Consider the following 17,760-nt stretch of genomic DNA (forward strand, 5'->3'; position numbering starts at 1 on the left):
AAACCATAATAATTCCAACACATCTTTTTTTAAAAGTACTGGAAGTTTTTAATACCCATTATAAATAAATATATGTAGCTGAATTTGAAATTTCTGTTTGCAGATGCACTTTATTTATAATTTTTTTACATTTACCAAGTTATGCAGCATTTATACACAGGTTCTTATTTTAATAAGTTGGATTGGTTCACTGTGACGTATGTGTAAAATTTTTTTTTTTTCAAAAATATTTCCATATCATTTTTAACTTTTAATATCTTTTCTCTTGGTCTTTTTACTAAACCATCACATATTCATATTAATGGTTTTGAAAGCAATGAGTTGCTTGTATGTAAGAACTATAATTTGAACAACATCTAAGTACTATGAATTGAATAGAAAGTAAATTCTACAAATAAAAAGAGTATCTGCAGATAACTTAAACTTTTTATTCAATTGTTATTTGAAGCTATTTTCCAAACCCGTGCTTCCTAATAATATTCTTTCACCTTTCATTAAAAAAAAAAAACTATTGAAATGGATCTATTTTAAAGTGGTTAACCCAATTTTAATCTCAAAAATTATTTATTTTTAATCAACATTGAATTAAGCTCCTAAATATCATTTATTTACTACTACAAATTTTGAAAACAATGTTCTGTTTCCTAATAAAGTACATCATTAACAAAAAAAATTGTATGAAACAACGAAATTAATTTCAAACAAAATATAAAAAAAAAAATGTAACTTCGTTAAAAATACCATGATTACAAATACGTGACAAAAGCTTTTAATTACCGACTTTTCAAATTAAATTAAAAAAATATAATTAAAAACAAAAACACAAACCAACAAAATAATATTTTTTATTTCATTCTTGTTGTTTATTGATTTACTCGCATATTATTTTTATTAAAAAAAAAAAAAAATTCACAAAAAAAAAAAACTTAAACAATTTTCAAATAAACACAAACCACATAATTTGTTATAATCACGTTGTCATCCTTATGAAAAAAAAAACCACCCAACCAATAAAAAGATTTAACAAAAAAAAAAAGAATAATCATCAAATTAAATATTCCATAACGACCCTATATCAGCATTATTAAAAAAATAAAAAAAAAAACAACACAAAAAACGTTGGAATAAAATTTAAATCAGAAATAAAATCAACCCAATAAAATTTGTTTAACAAAGTCCAAAGTATCCTTATTGCTGTTTTGCGTCAACCCTCTTATCACGCATATAGTATACCTACCTACCTACCAACCTACCCCTTGAACTTCGAACCCAAACAATATAAACCTCGGGCAAGGATTTAACCTTTTTTTTTGTGTGTTATTTCTTCTACTTCTTTTTCTTTTTCTTCTTGTGTTTTCCTTATTCAACATCAGGCTATTGACATAATTATTGTTTAGGCCTTTCTATATGGACAGATATAAGCAACAAACAACATACGTAACCTGCCTCATGTTAACCCTCAGCATTCCTTTCCAACCCTCTCTCTATGAAAACTGAGAGTTGTTCACTCTTTTACCTTGTCTTGTGCCTTTTGCCCCCGTTCTCAACTCAACTCAACTACCCCCATGGGAGAAATAATGTTCTTTCAGTTGCCTTCATATTCTTTGCGTCTTATTTTCGTTTTGTTTTGTGAAAAATTGCCAACGCTTTGCGTAACGCATACAAATTCATCTGTCCTGTCACTCCCAACTTCCAATTTCAACCCGTAGACATTGTTTTGTTCAACTTTATTTTTTTTTTTTCCTTCATGTGTACGAGAAAAATACATATACAGGGTGCGAACAAATCTTATTCCCCAATTTTGGGGAGTGAAGAGTGATTTGCAGTAGATATTTTGAAGAAGAAAAAAAGTTCAAAAAGTATTTTGTTAATAATAAATTATTTAAGAAGATACAAGTTTTTCATGGCCCAGCTCATGAGAGATATAACTCAAACTGTTTTAAACAGTTACATAAGTCTTGCCCCCTTGTCTTTTTAGGTAGCTTTAAATGGTGTGAAGCTGTTTCTAATCATCCAAAAGGGTATTTTTTAAACTAATTTCTTTCAAAACTTTTTTTGTCATAGGTAAGTTATCAGGCCTTAGACTTCTAACCCACCTAAATAATAACAGATCAAGATCCAATAGTTTTTAAAGTTTCCGTATGTGTTTTTAAGATTGAGATTAAGGAGAGACAAAAATCCAAAACATTATTTTAAAGACCTTGTAAATATTTTAAGATTTGTGACCTACATTAAGAGCTCAGGAAACAATTTGTGTACAAATTACTTACCAAAGGGTTTCAAAAGTGGTTTATGAACTGCTTGAACTTTTCACTTATGACCTTGCCCAATGAAGAAAGAAGAATAATCCTATAATAAAACAAAAATAACTAGAGGTAAGAAGTCTCATTACAGCAGAAGTATGCTTTAAGTGTGACCACTTCACTAATAACATAGGTTCTCAGACCTGATAATTATAAATACATTGCGGGTGTAACGAGATGACGAAGAACTAAGGTCTAGTGACTTTTGTAGAACTCTCAACCGTTCCTGGTGTACGTGTAATTTATTGGCAAGAATGGAGGGGAATTTCTTAACATTTTATGACATTTTTACTCAGGGGAAATTCCTCACAAAAGGCAGTGCCACTGAAAAAAGTCAAAGCTGCTAAAATGAATATAGTATAAATGGTTAAATTTCACTATTTTTAGCACAAATCTTGTTTAATTTCTATAAATGCGTTCTTTTTTTTCTATAACTTTTAATACATTTAGTGATTTTTCCCAATATCAGGCAAATATCTTAATCTGTTTTGGCTCTATGATTTCTGGCATTAGTTGCAACGTGCCTAAGCAACGATTTGTTTATCTGGAAATCGCAAAGAAGTCTTCAACAAGTCAACAATGTCAATAGTTCGTAGAATGTTCCTTTACGGTAGAAATCTTTCTGTTTTTGGCATCGACTACTTATGACTATTTCTTTCCCATTCCATAAACTTGCCACCCAAAAACAATTATTGCACTTTCTGAAGGCATAAATGAATTTAGTCCCAGATGAGAACAACTTCACAAATGCAGAAATTTATCTCACATACATATTTGAGGTTCCATCTCATCTTTATGAGTTCCTTAAATGAACGAACGATCTCAACAAACAAAAAAAAACCTTAAACCTTTCAAACTAAAAAGCTAACTTGGCCCATGAACAGAAGAATAGGTCATGTCAACTTATAAGTAGTGACGGGAACTATCGAATAAAAACTATCAAACTATCGATAGTTGTAAATTATTCATTCATTCGATAGTTTGAAATCATTCATTCATTCATTTAGTTACTATTTTCATTCGAATAGTTTTTTCATTCGATAGTTTTTTATTCGATAGTTTTTTCATTCAAATAGTTTTTTTATACGATACTTTAGTCATTCGAATAGTTTTTTATAGGATAGTGTTTTCATTCAAATATGTAGTTTTCTTAAACGATAGTTTTTTCATTCGAATAGTTTTTTTATACGATATAGTCCGGGCGGCCACTGCAGAAACGCTCAACTCATCGAGCTAAAGAAAATTTCAAATGGGAAGTGAAAGAGGGCTATTAGTAGTTACGAAAACCACAGGTCTTCCCGTTCGCATCCTGGCACGATTGGCGTGGTAAAGTGCATCGTGCATCTCATAGAGTTAAAAGACAATATTGGTGTCAAATTAAAGGTGCTATTGTCAGCTATCAAAATTCAGAGGTCTTCCGGGCGAAAGTCTGGCAGTTTTGTCATGCAGCCCGTTTTAAGGTTAGAAGCGATAAAAGTGAGTTTTTTCATAAAGTCTTGTTTTTTGGTATTTTGGTGGATGAGTTAAGGAGTTTTTTCACTATAAAATAAAAATAAGAGTTATTAGCATTTAAATATAAAACGATGTTTTGGAAAAAGCTTGATAGTTTATTAGCAATGACCCAAAGTATATGCAAAACTACGAATAATTCACGAAAAAGTCTCAAATAATACGCTGCGCCCCTTACAACTTACCGAATTAAAAGGCGAATTTAATTTCAAATTAAAGCTAATAATGTCTTTTTTTGAAAACCAGAGGTCTTCCAAGCCACATCTTGTCATTTCACCCCCCAGCCTGCTTGAACGTTTTAAGTGAAAATCGCTCCTAACCTTAAAACAAGCTGCGTGACGTAACTTGAAATTTTTGGCTTGGAAGACCTCTGGTTTTCAAAAAAAGACATTATAAGCTTTAATTTGAAATTAAAGTCGCCTTTTAATTCGATAAGCTGTAAGGGGCGCAGCGTATTATTTGAGACTTTTTCGTGAATTATTCGTAGTTTTGCATATACTTTGGGTCATTGTTAATAAACTATCAAGCTTTTTTCAAAACATCGTTTTATATTTAAATGCTAATAACTCTTATTTTTATTTTATAGTGAAAAAACTCCTTAACTCATCCACCAAAATACCAAAAAACAAGACTTTATGAAAAAACTCACTTTTATCGCTTCTAACCTTAAAACGGGCTGCATGACAAAACTGCCAGACTTTCGCCCGGAAGACCTCTGAATTTTGATAGCTTACAATAGCACCTTTAATTTGACACCAATATTGTCTTTTAACTCTATGAGATGCACGATGCACTTTACCACGCCAATCGTGCCAGGATGCGAACGGGAAGACCTGTGGTTTTCGTAACTACTAATAGCCCTCTTTCACTTCCCATTTGAAATTTTCTTTAGCTCGATGAGTTGAGCGTTTCTGCAGTGGCCGCCCGCTCTAATAGTTTTCTCATTCAAATAGTTTTCTTAAACGATAGTTTTTTTATTCGAATAGTTTTTTTATACGATAGTTTTTTATACGATAGTTTTTTCATTCAAATAGTTTTCTTAAACGACAGTTTTTTCATTCGAATATTTTTCTTAAACGATAGTTTTTTCATTCGAATAGTTTTCTTAAACAATAGTTGTTTTTTTTTCATTCAAATAGTTTTTTTATACGATAGTTTTCTCATTCGAATAGTTTTCTTGAACGATAGTTTCTTAATTCAAATAGTTTTTTTTATACGATAGATTTTATTCAATAGTTTTTATCCGATAGTTTATTCGATAGTTTTTATTCGAATGAATAGTTGAATGAATGAATGAACTATTCGATAGTTCAAATCATTCAGTTACTAACTATCGATAGTTCAAATCATTCGATAGTTCCCATCACTACTTATCAGTATGTATTCCTTGCAAATCAACGGCTGAGTCCAACTTATCAATAGGTGTAACTATAAAATTCAAAGAACATTTCAAATTAACAAATTGCACAAGGCTCTAAGGCGAAGAATACAAATTTTCACTCGTTGGTGATTTTTAGGTGCTCATCCAAATATTCCAAAATTTGCCTTACTAGTTGATACTATTGTATTTATACTTGTGTAGAAACCAGGGATGGAAAATTTCATTTGTTAAATTGTACTGAAAATTTAATTTGGATTATACTGAAATGGATACAATTGTATTGAAATATATTTTTCACACGAGAAATTAATGTAAAATTTAATCAAAATGTTTTATTTGCAAAAACTATAAAATTTTGCGTAGATATACATTTCACTATTTTCTGCGTAAAAGAGTAATTTTTATTTAATTGCGGTATGAATATATATTGAAAAAAGTTCATATTCACAAAAGACTACAAGTATTAAAAAATTTAAAAAAAAATGCAAAATCGTGGGGACCAAAAGTATTTGGCTCAGTTTTGAACTTAAAATTAGTTTTACAAACTTAAATATTCGATAAATACCAAAACTCTATGAAAAGACATAAAGAATAACGTGTTTTCTGAAAATCTGAAACTAAATTAAAACTTAAACAAGAATATCTTTCGTTTTAAATACTTTCGATTTACTCTTCTTTTTTTTAAATTAGATTGCAAAAGAATTTTTAAGACACAGATTAAAAAATTGTATCGAATTTAGACAAATTGTACTTTTGTACTCGAGCAAACCCATTTGTATCGAATTCGATACAATTGTATTGACTTTTCCATACCTGGTAGAAACTCTAAATCTTCTTTCTCTCTTAAACATTCCCAGACTTATTATGTGAAAATTTGTTGTCCAGTACCAGATAGCATGTCCTAATGCTTTTAAATGAGTGATGCAAGAAAAATTTATGTGACAATTTTTGTAAAATAAGGTCAGCTACGAATTTGTAGAACAGAAATCCTTTGCCAAGTACTGAAAAAATTTATACTACTAGAAGGAAGAATGAATGTTGTCCACGTTTGATTGGTGGTAACGCTTTGCTTAGAATAAGTTTGAACAAATTTTTTGCTCTTTTCATTTCTGTAAAAAGAAATTTTCAATCGGTCAAGTCAAAGATCCTGAAATTCATTGTTTTAAGGTTTTAAAATAAAAACTGTTATCAAACCTCCAGAAATTCAATGTAAAGTTGTCAAGATTAAAAAAAATTAATCATTTTTCTGCATCTTCTGCATCGGTTGGCCAGAGAGTGAAGGTACGTAGGCAACAAATATTCAGCTTAAAATTTTAGGTTTGATTTCTTAAAGTGATTATCAAAAAAGACCTGCGTCTCTTTTGTTGGTCTCTACCTTCTCAAGCAGTAACTAAAGAGCGTTCAATTGTTAAAATAAAATGTTAAACATTTTAAGGTGAATGTATAATATTTACAAACGTGTTGTCCCACAATCACCGTCTCAAAAATCAAAACTATGAGTTCCTAAGTGAAAAAAAATCAATTGGTAACTATCCCGTTTTCGCTTCTATTTCGGGTTTTATATTTTTTTGGTGTTGTTTTTTTTTTTTTCTATTTTCCCAAATTTAGGGCCGGTTTGTTGACACTCGATTATCTTTTAATCAAGGATTTTTGTATGGAATAATCCTTGATTAAAAGATAATCGACTGTGAACAAACCGGCACTTAGACTGATTGTAAAAATTTAATTTTTTTTGAGTTTAACTTAATCTGTTCTTTTTTTTTTTTGTTCCAAAAATTGAAATATTCCTGATTTGTAAAACAAGTTATGGAATTTTAAGAAAAATAAATTTGTCCTTAATAATTAAAAGAAATATTTTTAGCAGTCTCTTTCGACTCAGTTTTTATAAACTTAGGTAAATACCCATCGAAGTTATATATAGGCTTAAGGATGGAAAACCCTCTGGACTACAGCTTTTTCAATATTTTTTTGACATTATGAAATGTTGATATAAATTTTTTTAAGTAAAAAAAATAACAAAATGGCTGCTCTGCAGCCCTTCAAAGTTGACGCCTCAAGTTTGAGCCATGCAATGCCCAGGCCCAGGAAATTATTTATAATCAAAAGAGAGTTTTTCTTTCCATTAAAATATGTTAGTACGCATTGCATGAACCGAAATTTAGTAAAAACAAGTGAAAAGTAAAAATTTATAGACAAGATAAAAGAAAAACAAACACCATCATGTTGTTTTATAAACAAATTATTAAAATTAATATTCATTGTTTTTATCATTAAGGTTCATGCAATGACCTATAAGTTAACGATTAATATGCTTTTTATTTCAAGTCGATAGCTTTGTTAGTTTTCGAGTTAGTTTGCTTCTGTAAAGCTTTATATAAGCACAATTGTTAGTTGGGTTTGAAGATTCGTATTATGGCTAAGACCATTGAACAAAGCTTTTAATTTAAATTAAAAAATGAGATTTGACGTCACCGCTGAAATCTGTTTATTAAAATCTATAGAACATTAAAATACGAGTTTTGAATTCGAAGAATATTATATTAAATTTTCATGAAAAAATATTAAAAATTGGAAAAAATATAGAATTGCTATGACCCTCATATTTTTGTCTTATTTGACTGCATCTACTAATGACCTGGCAACCGAAAATAGGGTCCCAAATCCTAAGTTGCTAAAATTACGTCAATTGCCAAAAAAATGTGTTTGTACTTCACTGTTTGTTTTTTTGTGTCACATCTTGCTCTTCAGCCTTAATGTATGACAAAGTTCTATGTTTATTATGTCATCGCTTAATTTTGACTTAAGTAGCTAGATGGATTTAGAGAAATCAAGTTCTTTGCTTTAGTCCAAAAGGTTGTGAGCTAAGTTCATAAAGGTAGGTAATAGAGATTGCAAAGCTTTATAACAATACAACTTTTAAGGCTTTCGCAATTTCTTACAGACATAATTTTAAGATATTTTCGGATTAGCCACGTTTTTAATAAAGAAAGTTCCTACTTTTGTACTTACCCCGAACGTTTCGCATCAAGTTTCATATTGAGCGTGGTCTGGTCACCGGGAAACTGCCGCAAAATGTTATTGCTTAGATCGGCTACGCAATTTGTATTTGTACGTAGGCTGTTCTAACTCAAGTTGTTGGTGTTCTTCTTGAGGTGAAGGCTGTTGGGAGCAAACAATGCTTACTAGGGCTGTAAAAGTAACGACAAAATGAGTACCCGCATGTATACGTTACTTTTGATACTAGTACCCGCATCAATAATATCGTTACTCGTTACTTTCGTATGTTTCGCATTTTTCGCATATTTCGTATGTTTCGGGTGTTTCGCATGTTTCGTTACTTTCGTTACTTTCGCATGCTTCGTGTGTTTCGTACATTTCGTATATTTCATGTCTTTGATACGTTTGGTATGTTTGGTATTTTAAGTATGTTTCGTACATTGGTATAAGGGTGTAAAAATTTTTTTTTTGAAAAAAACCAAAAACAATTTCTATAATCTAAGCTACATTTTAAGGTCATAAACATTAAAATTAGTTGCGGCATTCTCATGTAATAAGAGTTTAAAGGTAGCTATATTGAATTTTTTTCGTTTTTTTTTTAATCAAACGTGGAAACTTTTTTGATTTTTTTCCAAATTTTTAGACAAAACTTGGGTAATTTTTTGTTTATATTCTTTCAGTAATCTTATCACAATTCTTTAGAGACCTTTATTTCAAAAGTGCAACGCGCAGATCTCGAAATATTAACACTTCAATACAACCATGTCGAACAATTTTTCATTTATTTTTTCTATTGAGAGTGATTTTCAAACCTCTTTTTCTCTGCTTTTTTTTTGTGTTGAAAATTTTGCACCGAAAATAAACTAATTTTTTGAAAAACCAAAAAACTTTTGTACATTCTTAAGCTAAATATCAACTATTAACACAAAGGCCATAAACAGATTGGTTGGGTCGTGGTGATGAAGTGATGATACCGATATCGAACCGATACGAGATGCGATAAATGCTGTTCAATTCAGAATGTTCTACCGGGGGGAACCGCGAACGAATACGTAAAAAGCGTAGTCAGTTTTAGGGAAAATTGCGGAACGCAAATTATCCTCATTCCCGAACACGCCCATGTTTCGTTTCCTCCCGGTCCAAACTTAAAAATTGTCATTGCAGCCAACCTAAAATAAAAAACCATTCAATCATTTCATTCAGTCAAATTCATTCCATATTCTCATTCAAAGTTGTCGTCACTCATGTCAGACACCACCTCACCACACACAAGCAAGAAAGTAGTAGGTACCTACTTGAAATCAAAAGAAAAAAAAACAAAAACTTAAAACCAAAATTGTAATTATTTGTTTGAAATGAAAGAATAAAATAAATTAAACAAATCAAACAAAGGAAAAGAAAAATTCTTTTTATGAATTACAAAAGGAGAAAACAGAATACAAGTACGGCTACGCCCCAACAGATGCAGTGTACCATTTTGTTTTTGGTATTCTAATTGGAATGTGTCTACACTACACTCAAACACACTTTCACATATCTCACTCCCACATGTCCATAAAAAACAGGTACGAAAGAGAAAGAAACAGAATTCTTATTTACCCCTTTTGATATACATAAACAAAAACAGAACAACAAAATCGTAAAATACATAAATGATGATACCGAACCGATACGAGATGCGAAATAATGCGCACACGACAAATGCAGTGTACCATTTTGTTTTCGTTTCGCATTTCGTATATCCAATCCAAATTGGTATTGGAATTGGAGTATCGTCGTTACTCGTATGTTCCGTATTTTTCGTATGTTTCGCACGTTTCGCACGTTTCGTATGTTTCGCATGTTTCGTTACTTGTTCAGTACTAGTAACGAAACATACGAGTAACGAAATTATTTGGGCAGTAACGTTTCGTTACTCGTTACTGAAGTGAATACCCGCATTTAAGTAACGAATACATACGGTTTCCTACGGCTCTAATGCTTACTACATCAGGGGGTGTTTTCACTTCAACTTGGGATGACCGTGATGTGTTGATGATGGTATCCTATGACCGGTGAAAGCTTGAAACTATCGTCACGATTGAATTTGTTGTGACGTTTTATCTCAATCGAAATTTATCTAAATCCAAAAATATCTTAAAATTATGTTTATCTAGGTATAACAATATTACAACAATATTATTTTCGCTACTTATGTGTTAACTGATGAAAATTAGAAACAAAACAGCAACAACACTAGAGGAGCGTGTCAACAGTATGGCAGTATTAGAAATGGTTACATTATGCCCAAAATACGCATTAACACACCAAGCCTCAGGGTTAGTTGAGAGTAAAGTCAACCGATGAGCAGTGGCGTACGTTGAGTCGCCGTGGCCCCGGGGCAATACTACATTTTGGGGCCCCTTTGATATTTGGGTGCCCCTTAGATACAAAAAAAAGTACGTATTCACCATAAATTTTTTTTGTGTGGATTATTTATTTTTAGGTTTATTTTAATGTTTAATATGCACTTTGCTATATTTACTTAAAATTAATTTTGGGGCCCCCAAAAATTAGATATTTAGAGGTCATTAAAATAATTTTTTTTTAGCTTAAAATTGATAGTTCTTGGGGTCTCTGTTCTGAAGTAAAATGTACTCCTTTGATTTTCCATCATCGAACATAGTTTATTTCTTTTGGGGAACCTGAAAAATTATTTTTTGGGCCTCAAAATTAAATAAAATAATTTTTTTGGAGCCAAGAATTAATAGGTGTTGGGGCCTCTGTTCTGAAGTAATATTCGGAATGCCACCAATAACGTAATGTTTTGTTTTGGGCCCTGATGTATTTATGTTGAATTGATATTTAATTTTCCATTTGATTGTTTTGAACCACTGAAGTAATAGCTTTTGAGGATCCTCAAATAATATTTGTCATGCCATCAGAAAATTTGATGAATATTTTTGGGTTCCTTAAAAAATAGATTTTGAGGCCCCCAAATTAATATTTGATTGCCTCTCAACTAAAGGGGTTCCTGAAAAATTATTTTTTGGGATCCTTCAAATAATATTTTTAGAGCCCCGAAGTCATTTTTTTTTGGGGCTCTTAAGTAATATTTAGTAATCCATCAATAAATATAATTTAATTCAAAAAACATTTTTTTTAAATTAATTTTTTTTTGACGCCCTGAAGTAAACGCTTTTGGGGGCCCTGGACTGAAGTTGTTTGCTTTTTTGGGCCCCATAATGTATTGACTTGAAGTAATATTTGGTATGAGATTAACAAAACTTTTTTTGCTTTTTTTGTATTATTTGTGGTTGCAAGGATTTTTCAAGAAATATTTTTGGGGGCCTTAAGATAAAATTATAATTTTTCTTTTAAAAAAGCAATTTATTTTTTTGGGACCCCTGGGGTAAATTTTTTTAAATCAATATATATTGATTTAAAAACAATAACATAATGTGTCTCCCTTGTATCCGAAATGATTCAAATACATTTTAATTTACTTCGTAACTCAATTTATGCTAACAGTTTCCTTCTCTACATTGTCTCCAGTGGGGGCCCTGGGGACGGTCGGGGGCCCCGGGGCGCCGCCCCGCTTGCCCCAAGGGAGTGTACGCCCCTGCCGATGAGTGTATCACTATTCCCAAGTGTAAATGACACGATAATTACCCAAAATTATATTCCTATTTTGAATCTCCTTCAAATTTTTTGTCAACCCCCAGTTCCAATTTTTCAGCACCCTGTGGATAAGGAATATCAGAACTGTGGTTGGGTTTTTTTTTTTTTGTTGTGAAAAACACCTTAATCCTGATTTTTTTTTTCATCTCTTCCAATAAAATCAAGCAAACCAAACTGTCGAACGAGCCATTACCACCTATGTAGTATACCCGATTTTACCTTCCCAGCCCCAGCGACAACGATTCGAACGACACGACAAAATCGAACGTAAGGATCCAATTTTTAGGATGACACTTTTTTTTGTTTGTTCCTCTTGGGGTTCCCATGTTGGGGGGTTCTTTTGTGTGTAAGTTCATATCGTCTGGCTCTGTTCTTGTCGATATGGAAACAATTCAGCATTGGTTGGTTGTTCGAAGGTACAACGCAGAATTTTCCTTTCCTTTTTATTTTTGTTTTTTTGTTTTGTTCCTGGCTGTTGTCCCACAATATCCCATCGAATAGAAAGCAATAAAATAAATTCTTGCAAAACGATCGGAGCAATCAGCTTATTTTTTGGAGCAAGCAACAAACAAGGACCCTGTGTTTTTTAGGGTAGCTGAGGTGTACAACACTTGGTAATAGTGTAAGGATATTCGATATATGTGTGTGTATGTGTATACGCAAATGAGGTGCTATAAACGGAAAACGATTACAATTTATTTTCATTGCCATAGCTATATTGAGTTAGATGGGCAGCAGCGAATTTTCAGGACACAGATTTTATTTTTTTTTAAGAATTTTGCTCACGTAAGTGAAGCTAGTGACGAAAGATTTTTGCAAAAAAAAAAAAAAAAACTTTCAAAAAGGGTTTTTTTTTCTTCAGGTTTAGGGTTTTGGTTTTCCTCTTCTGCATGTGCTGCGGCATTTTTCTTATTTGGCATTAATATATTTATGTCTCCTTTTAGACAGTGGTGCAAGCCACTGCCACAACGGTAGTGGTATTGGGACTGGTGTGGCATCAGAGGAAAAGTAAAAAGATAACAGTAATATCCTTAAGAAGGATTTGAAGGACAATCGTATCTTGGGTATAAAGTGGAAGTTACTTGTGAACGTTTAGGGAATACTATAAGCTTGACACCTAGTGTCGTTAGGGAATTGGATTGAGTATGACTTTTTTTTCGTTCTTTTTCTTGTGGTTTTGAGGATGATTGTGTGTGTGTTTTTTTTTTTTATATTATCTAAGCCTAATAAGAATATCATTTCGTTAGGAAATTGAAAAAAAAAAGTAGCTAAACGCTTTTGAAGTGGTAAATGGCAATAAAAAAAAAGGTTTTTTTTCGGAGGTAGGTATAAACATTTTAAATGAAGAAAAAAATGTCTTTAATAAAGATAATCATTTTTTTTCCACTTTTACAGTTCCATTATTTCAAAAGAAGGGGTAGATTATAAGATAATATTTAGACTTTAGAGAGCAAAAAAATATAATGCCTATACTTACCGACCACAAAAAAAAGTCATGTAAATCTTCTTGTTGACATTTAATTAAGGATGAAAGTTTATTTTCTTTTATATTTTTTGGGGTTATCGCTTTAATTTTTATTGCTTTAATTCTTGTTCTTTTTTTTTTGTTTTATTTCTCCAGTGATAAAGTGGTTATAGGTTTATCCCACTTCTGATTGTTTTTTTTTTTTTTAATAGTTAATCGAATTAAATGTCCAATAAGTATTTTTTTAAGATAGATGCTTGCAGTCAATAAGAATACTTGAACGGTTTAGAAAAATATCGTACCTATATAACGTAAATTGTATGTTCAAAATTGATGGGGTTAAAGAATGGATTGATTTTTTAAAGGACTAGGAGTGGAAATGGAAAGTCCTGGTGGAATCCAGCAAAATTTTCACAACAAATATTTGAATTTAGAACAACTAAAATTAAGGAGGAAGTTGATGGCTGGTAAAACTTAAATGAAAATTTTGGCAAATCCTAAGGTTATGACACTTAAAGGTTTCTTATGATGGTTAATCCGATGCAATAAAGTTTGACAATCCAGATAAAGCTAATGGTTTTTAATCACAAGAAGATAAGATATTTTTACTTCCCAATAAAAAAAAACACATCCATTGCTAACTTTTTCTGGGAAACTCAAAGTCTTTAATTTGGGAGACGGACAGAATCCCGAAATCCAAAATCCAGAAAGACCAAAATCCAGAAAACCCTGAATCCCGAAAACCCCAAATCCCGAAAACCCAAAATCCCGAAAACCCAAGATCCCGAAAACCCAAAATCCCGAAAACCCAGAATCCCGAAAACCCAAAATCCCGAAAACCCAGAATCCCGAAAAACCAAAATCCCGAAAACCCAAAATCCAGAAAGGCCAAAATCCCGAAAAAAAACAGAAAAAATAAAAAACTCTTCAAAACTGTGTTTCACTGAAATTTTAACTTAAACATAAAATTAAAACCAATTAAAAACAATTATTATAAGTTAAATATTAAAACTCATAATTCTTTTGATTTTAGTTCAACGATTTTCCAACTTAACTCAATCATTACAAAACACTGCTGAAATCACAATACCTAAGAACTTGAAATCCTGTAAAAAGAGATATTAACGGAATCATAAATTTATATTGTTTTTTACGTAATAACACCTTAATTTCACACTTAGTATTGTTTTGGAAACCGAAATCCCGAAAAATTATATAAAATGAAAAATTTGCGCAAATTTTTCATTTTATATAATTTTTCGGGATTTCGGGATCCCATTCGGGATTTTGGGTTTTCGGGATTCTGGGTTTTCGGGATTCTGGGTTTTCGGGATTTTGGGTTTTCGGGATTTTGGGTTTTCGGGATTCTGGGTTTTCGGGATTTTGGGTTTTCGGGATTTTGGGGTTTCGGGATTTGGGGTTTTCGGGATTTTGGGTTTTCGGGATTTCGGTTTTCGGGATTTTGTCCCCAATCCCTTTAATTTGCTTGCCAAATTGAACAGTCATTTGAAATTATATGGCCTACCTACCTACCTTGATTTTCAAAAAGTTTCAAGAAATGTTTTAGCTAGCAGTTGTATTAAAAAAAAAAAAAACCAGAATGTTATAAAATGCACGACTGGGAAGCAAGTTCTTGCTCTTATGGTAAAAGTAGTTCTTATTTTAAAGCTTTTTATGAAAAAAAAAAATCAGCAGGGAAAATTATAGTTTGATTTTATAAAAGCATTTTTTATATAATGTAAAAGATACATAAAATCTGTTTTTTATATATTGATGAAACAACGTTTGTAAAAACACAAAACGAAGTATGCTATCATATTTCTTGCATGAAAAGAAATTTTTGGAAAAAAAAAATTGAAAACCGTTCTAACGGTTTTTAAAAAAAATTATTTACTGTAGGTATATAAAAACTTACAACACGAAATTTCGAAATATTTTTTCAAAAATTTATTTTTCAAAAAAAAATTTGAAATACCTACATATGTATTTCTTAAAAATCCAAAAATTTGTGTTTTCTGAAATTTTTCCAAAGTTTAAATACATACGACGTTTACTTAAACGCTTTTGCATAAAAAATTTCGTCGGGTTAGTCATATACAAGATACTCAGAGACCAAATAAATGGTTTTATGACAGGTACCGTTAATAACGGTGCAAACATTTTTTTTTTATTTCTAAAGTTGAATCTTATTATTACATTACACACAAAAATTTACTTTTCTATTTTCATTATGTGGAAGTTACCGTTAGTGTTAGTCATAAAAAATTTAAATTTCTCCTCTAGGGAATCACCCAAAACTTTTAATTACGAAGTTTGAATAAGATCGCATAACTAGTTTAAATTTAGCTCGAGGTATAAACAGACAGAAAGAATTGCTAGATCCACTGTCAGTCTGTCTGTCTGTACACGAAGCTACACCCTAAACGGATAGACAGATTAATGTCAAACTTGATGGTAGGTATGTAGCGTTATTTGGCGACTATCTAAATTGATTTTTGAAAATAATTTTAGGGCCAAAAATAACCGGTACTTGTCATAACCGATTTTAGTTAAATTGTAATTTCTCAAAAAAGCCTCCAACGATTTTGTTGTAAGTTTTAACACAAGGTCTATCTTTTAATGATTTTTTTTTTTTTGAAAATCATTATTAACGGTAACTGCCATAGAACAGTTTTTTTTTTTTTTTTTTCTTAAATCCGGTTTTCTCCGAAACTACTTATTCGATTTCAACGATATTTTTTGTAAGAACGTAATTACTTAATTTTTATAAATATAAGCCAGAAATGATATTTTTAAAATATTAGTTTTTGGATTCAAAAAAAATTTAAAAATTTTTTTCGAAAATTCAAATTTTCAAAAACCATTTGTATTCTTTTTGAAATTTTGGTTTTAGATGTTGATTTGTAATTTATTTAAAATGTCATCCAATTTTTTTTTTTTCAAAAAATGATTTAAAAAAAAAAATAGTTTTTTAAAAAAACCGCTCTAAGGATTTTGAAATATTTTTTCTAAAAATACCTCTTAATAAAAGAAATGAAATTGCATACTTGTATTGGAGTTCAATTTGATTTTAGAAGTGTTTTTTTTTTTTTTAAGTTTTTTTTTTTCAAATAAATTTTTTAAGTTTTTAAACAAATAAATATCTAAATTTTAGCAACTTAAACCCTAAAATCAAAATCTTGCGACCCAGTTGGGGATTTTATTTTAATATGTGAAAGAACAAAAGTCTGTTAAAATTGACGACACTATAATTATTGTAATGTTAAGAATAACTTTGTATGATTTGAACATAAAATACATACGTTAAAAATTTATAAAATACCTCAGTACTGATATTTACTGAAAAATCGATAAAAAAAAAATTTTTATTAGTTATTTCCGTTCTCACAGTAGGTATTTTTCTGCAATATGACAATATGAGCTGATTTTTTTTCTACATTATCTTAAAGTAAAGTTTTCAAACAAAAACGAAAAATAAAAAAAAAAAAAAAACATAAAATCAATTTTACTGTAATTAGTTCTAAATATCAATCTTTTTCTTTTATTTCCAGTCACATCACCGAATGCGGCAAATCGAATACCAACAGCCTCGTCGCTAGGATTCATTTTTATGTTCTACCTTACCTGGATGGCAATGGATTGCGTTAGCAGATAGTTTGATTATATTAAAAATTATTTATGCAATTATAGATACGGTTTTTAAATAAATTATCATTATTACCTAGAAAATAGAATTTACAACCACAAAAGAAAAAAAACAAAAAATATATTAATTTTTAGAATAAATTAAAATTACAAAGCAAGCAAATTGTGAAAGATGAAATACCTACACAAACAGAAAAAAATGTCAATACATATAGTTAATATTTTTTAACTTAAGAACATTTCTTACTGTTTAAAAATTAAAATTAAAAATAAAATAAAACCAAATCAAAACAAAAATAATTATTTAAAATAAACAATAAATATAAATATATATAGGTATTTTACCAGAAGACAAACTTGTTAATGTTTTATAGTTTTTTTTTTTTGGGTTTGTTAATTTTGATGAACAAGAAAATTAAATACACATAAATGCTTTTTTTTATGTAATTATAAAAAAAATATGTATTTTTTATTTATATTTAAGCACGAAAAATTGCTCCCAAAATTGCTATCATCACTCAAATAAAAACAAAATCATAATATTTAATTAAAATTAAAAATCGCAAGGCATCAATTAATTATTGCAACAAAAAAAAAAAAGATGAAAATCCGTCCGACTAAATAAATCGGAATTAAAAGATTTTATTAAGATTTTATTTTGTTAAATTTACTTTTTAAACTTTATTCTATAAATTAATTAGATTTGAGTAACATTTTGTCACCAATATTTCTTAATTAAATTTAACACTAACAATCAAAAATCACATGTATATATAATATAATAATATAAATAAATATAA

At 30.1% G+C, this 17,760-nt stretch overlaps 1 protein-coding gene across 1 annotated transcript in view; it reads left to right on the forward strand.

The window, feature by feature from the left end:
* The window catches only part of LOC129915391 (uncharacterized), a 463,244-nt gene extending 445,940 nt beyond the window's left edge, over positions 1-17,304 (forward strand). The window contains exon 8 of the mRNA XM_055994903.1: positions 16,867-17,304. Within this exon, the coding sequence (XP_055850878.1) occupies positions 16,867-16,970 (104 nt within the window). The 3' untranslated portion in view covers positions 16,971-17,304. The remainder of the gene's footprint in view (positions 1-16,866) is intronic.
* Positions 17,305-17,760: the final 456 nt, after the last annotated feature.

The sequence above is a fragment of the Episyrphus balteatus genome, chromosome 3 (genome assembly GCF_945859705.1).
Source record: "Episyrphus balteatus chromosome 3, idEpiBalt1.1, whole genome shotgun sequence".
Lineage (NCBI taxonomy): Eukaryota > Metazoa > Arthropoda > Insecta > Diptera > Syrphidae > Episyrphus > Episyrphus balteatus.